Source organism: Hirsutella rhossiliensis (assembly GCF_020360975.1).
Source record: "Hirsutella rhossiliensis strain HR02 chromosome Unknown scaffold00008, whole genome shotgun sequence".
Taxonomy (NCBI): Eukaryota; Fungi; Ascomycota; class Sordariomycetes; order Hypocreales; family Ophiocordycipitaceae; genus Hirsutella; species Hirsutella rhossiliensis.
The window spans coordinates 929,024-931,195 of NW_025408674.1; the positions used below are offsets into that span (position 1 = coordinate 929,024).

At 49.2% G+C, this 2,172-nt stretch overlaps 1 protein-coding gene across 1 annotated transcript; it reads left to right on the plus strand.

Moving 5' to 3' along the window:
- Positions 1 to 864: 864 nt before the first annotated feature.
- HRG_07376 (uncharacterized protein) lies at positions 865 to 1,820 on the plus strand (the record flags this gene model as incomplete). Its single annotated transcript, XM_044865847.1, has 3 exons — positions 865 to 870; positions 928 to 1,397; positions 1,448 to 1,820. 3 exons carry the CDS (start codon positions 865 to 867, stop codon positions 1,818 to 1,820), a joined length of 849 nt encoding a protein of 282 aa, XP_044718811.1.
- Between the last annotated feature and the right edge of the window lie 352 nt (positions 1,821 to 2,172).

Below are 2,172 nucleotides of genomic sequence, written 5' to 3' on the forward strand. Positions count from 1 at the left end.
TCCTACCCGTTCAACCCCGACTCCTTGACACTTTATTGTGGTTTATTTGGTGTCGTTCCGACTACCTGTGTCGCGTCCATTCTCGAGCCTTTCAGCCAAGATCAGGTAAAACTTCATTACTCCAATCTACCCTCCTTATTTAATTACCTTACGAGTGGATCGAACGTCCTCAATTCAACCCTCGGAATCCCGCGCGCGCGCGCGCTGATTCTAGCGCAACTCCGGCTCCTTCCTCTCCTCTTCCAACTGGCGAAGATACAATTGTCTGCGCGCCCCCGGGTCATCCTGACTGTGAGTCAGATGATGACATGCCCGACGCGGATACACCAGAGCCGCCATTGAACAGTAGTCATATGACGCTCGCAGAGAAAGCCGGACTTATCAAGAAGTGGGCCGACAACAAACAAAAGCATGTTCGCAAGAAGAGAGACAAGAACAGCCACGTCTATTGGTATATGCAGAGGGAAGCTATAGACAGAAGCTTTTACTCAGAGGATAAGGATGGGCCGAAGATCTTCCAAGAGTTCCGGTGGACTTGTATAGAGTGCCTTCAAAATCCCAATACTCTTCGGAAGAGATTCCAGGTCCTCGAATCGAACCGCCGAGGGTTACCTCTGGCATGGGAGACCATTTAAAAATCCACGGTATTACGAAGGAATCTCACCACGCTCGAATTAATGGATACGGCCGCGCCATTGGTGGAGGAGATTATACAGAGGCAGACGCATGGAGCGGTCGACCTAGGCAGAGAGCAAGACTCACGGCAAAGGAGTCTATCCGCCGGTGGTTTGTAAAACACCGACAACCCTTCTCTGTTGTCGAGACTCCTGCTTTTCAAGAGATGTTCTTGGCTCACAACACAACATGTGTGTACAGGAGTCGTATAACGTTACGCAATCATATATATACAGACTTTGTCGAACGCAGGAGAAGCTGAAGATTGAGCTTGAGTACAATTGTGCCACCATCTCGTTCACCCTTGATATCTGGACAGCACCGAATCGGGTGCCCATTTTCGCCATTATTGCGCACTGGATTACACCGGAGTTTGAGGAGAGAGAAGTTATTGAGTTTATTGAGCTCAAAAGATCTCACACTGGCAAACAATTAGCTGAGATAGTTGAGAGGACGCTTGAGGAGCTCAGGCTCAAGCCTAAGCTTCTCGCCATTACGGGAGACAACGCCGGCAATAACGGCACGCTCTGTCAGTCTTTGTACGATTCTCTCAAGACCAAATTCGACGACAAGGTGAGCCCAATAGGGAGGCCCTGCATGCGCTTTCACGGCAGGAAGAGTTGGATCCGCTGTCTAGCTCATATTACCTCGCTCATTTGTGAGGGCGTCTTGCAAGATCTCAAAGCAGGCACAGCGAAGGAAGCCAAGAAGATGCTTGACAAGTGGGACGAAGAGAATAAAAGCAACAACTACACCATTCCGGAGACTCTAGTCGAAGTGGGATTGCCAAAATCCGCCTCCTCAATCTCTGGATGTTGAGATCCGGGTCTAGGGAGCAAGACTTCAAAAGCATGCCGCGCACGCACTACCGGAAGCCAACCTACGATGTCGACACTCGCTGGAATTCGGCCTACGACATGATTGACCAATTCCTCGAGCTTGAGGCAGAGTATACTGAGTTCGTTGATACTCACCCGCAAGTCAAGTGCCTCCTGCCCTTATCAGAAGAGATTGTCGCTCTCTATCAACTGTGGAAGGTTCTGAAGCCGTTTAAAGACCACACTCTGAAAGTCTCCGAAGTTATGCCGCCGATCTCACAAAGTCTCGATATCTATTGGGATTTGGAAGCTCTCCTGATGATGTAGTCGAAGGAGTTGGCGACTTTACAGACCTTGATATGTCCATTCGAGACGCCTTCTCGAAGGGCAAAGCAAAACACGTTACTTATATGAAGAAGCTTGACGATCAAATGATGCTATTCGCAGCTCACATCCTGGATCCGCGTTATAAAACTCACCAATTGGAAATGATGATACCGGATCAATACTCTGAGATTATGGCTAAAGTCAAGAAGTATTTCAAAACGGAGTGGCCGGAGCTAGCAGCATTGAATGCCACAAACTCAACTATGAGCCAATCCAGGCCAGCTGAGCGTCCTCAAGGAGTCTCCATTGCGCAATGGAGAGCCATCCAAATGAAGAAGGCGAGGGAGGCGGA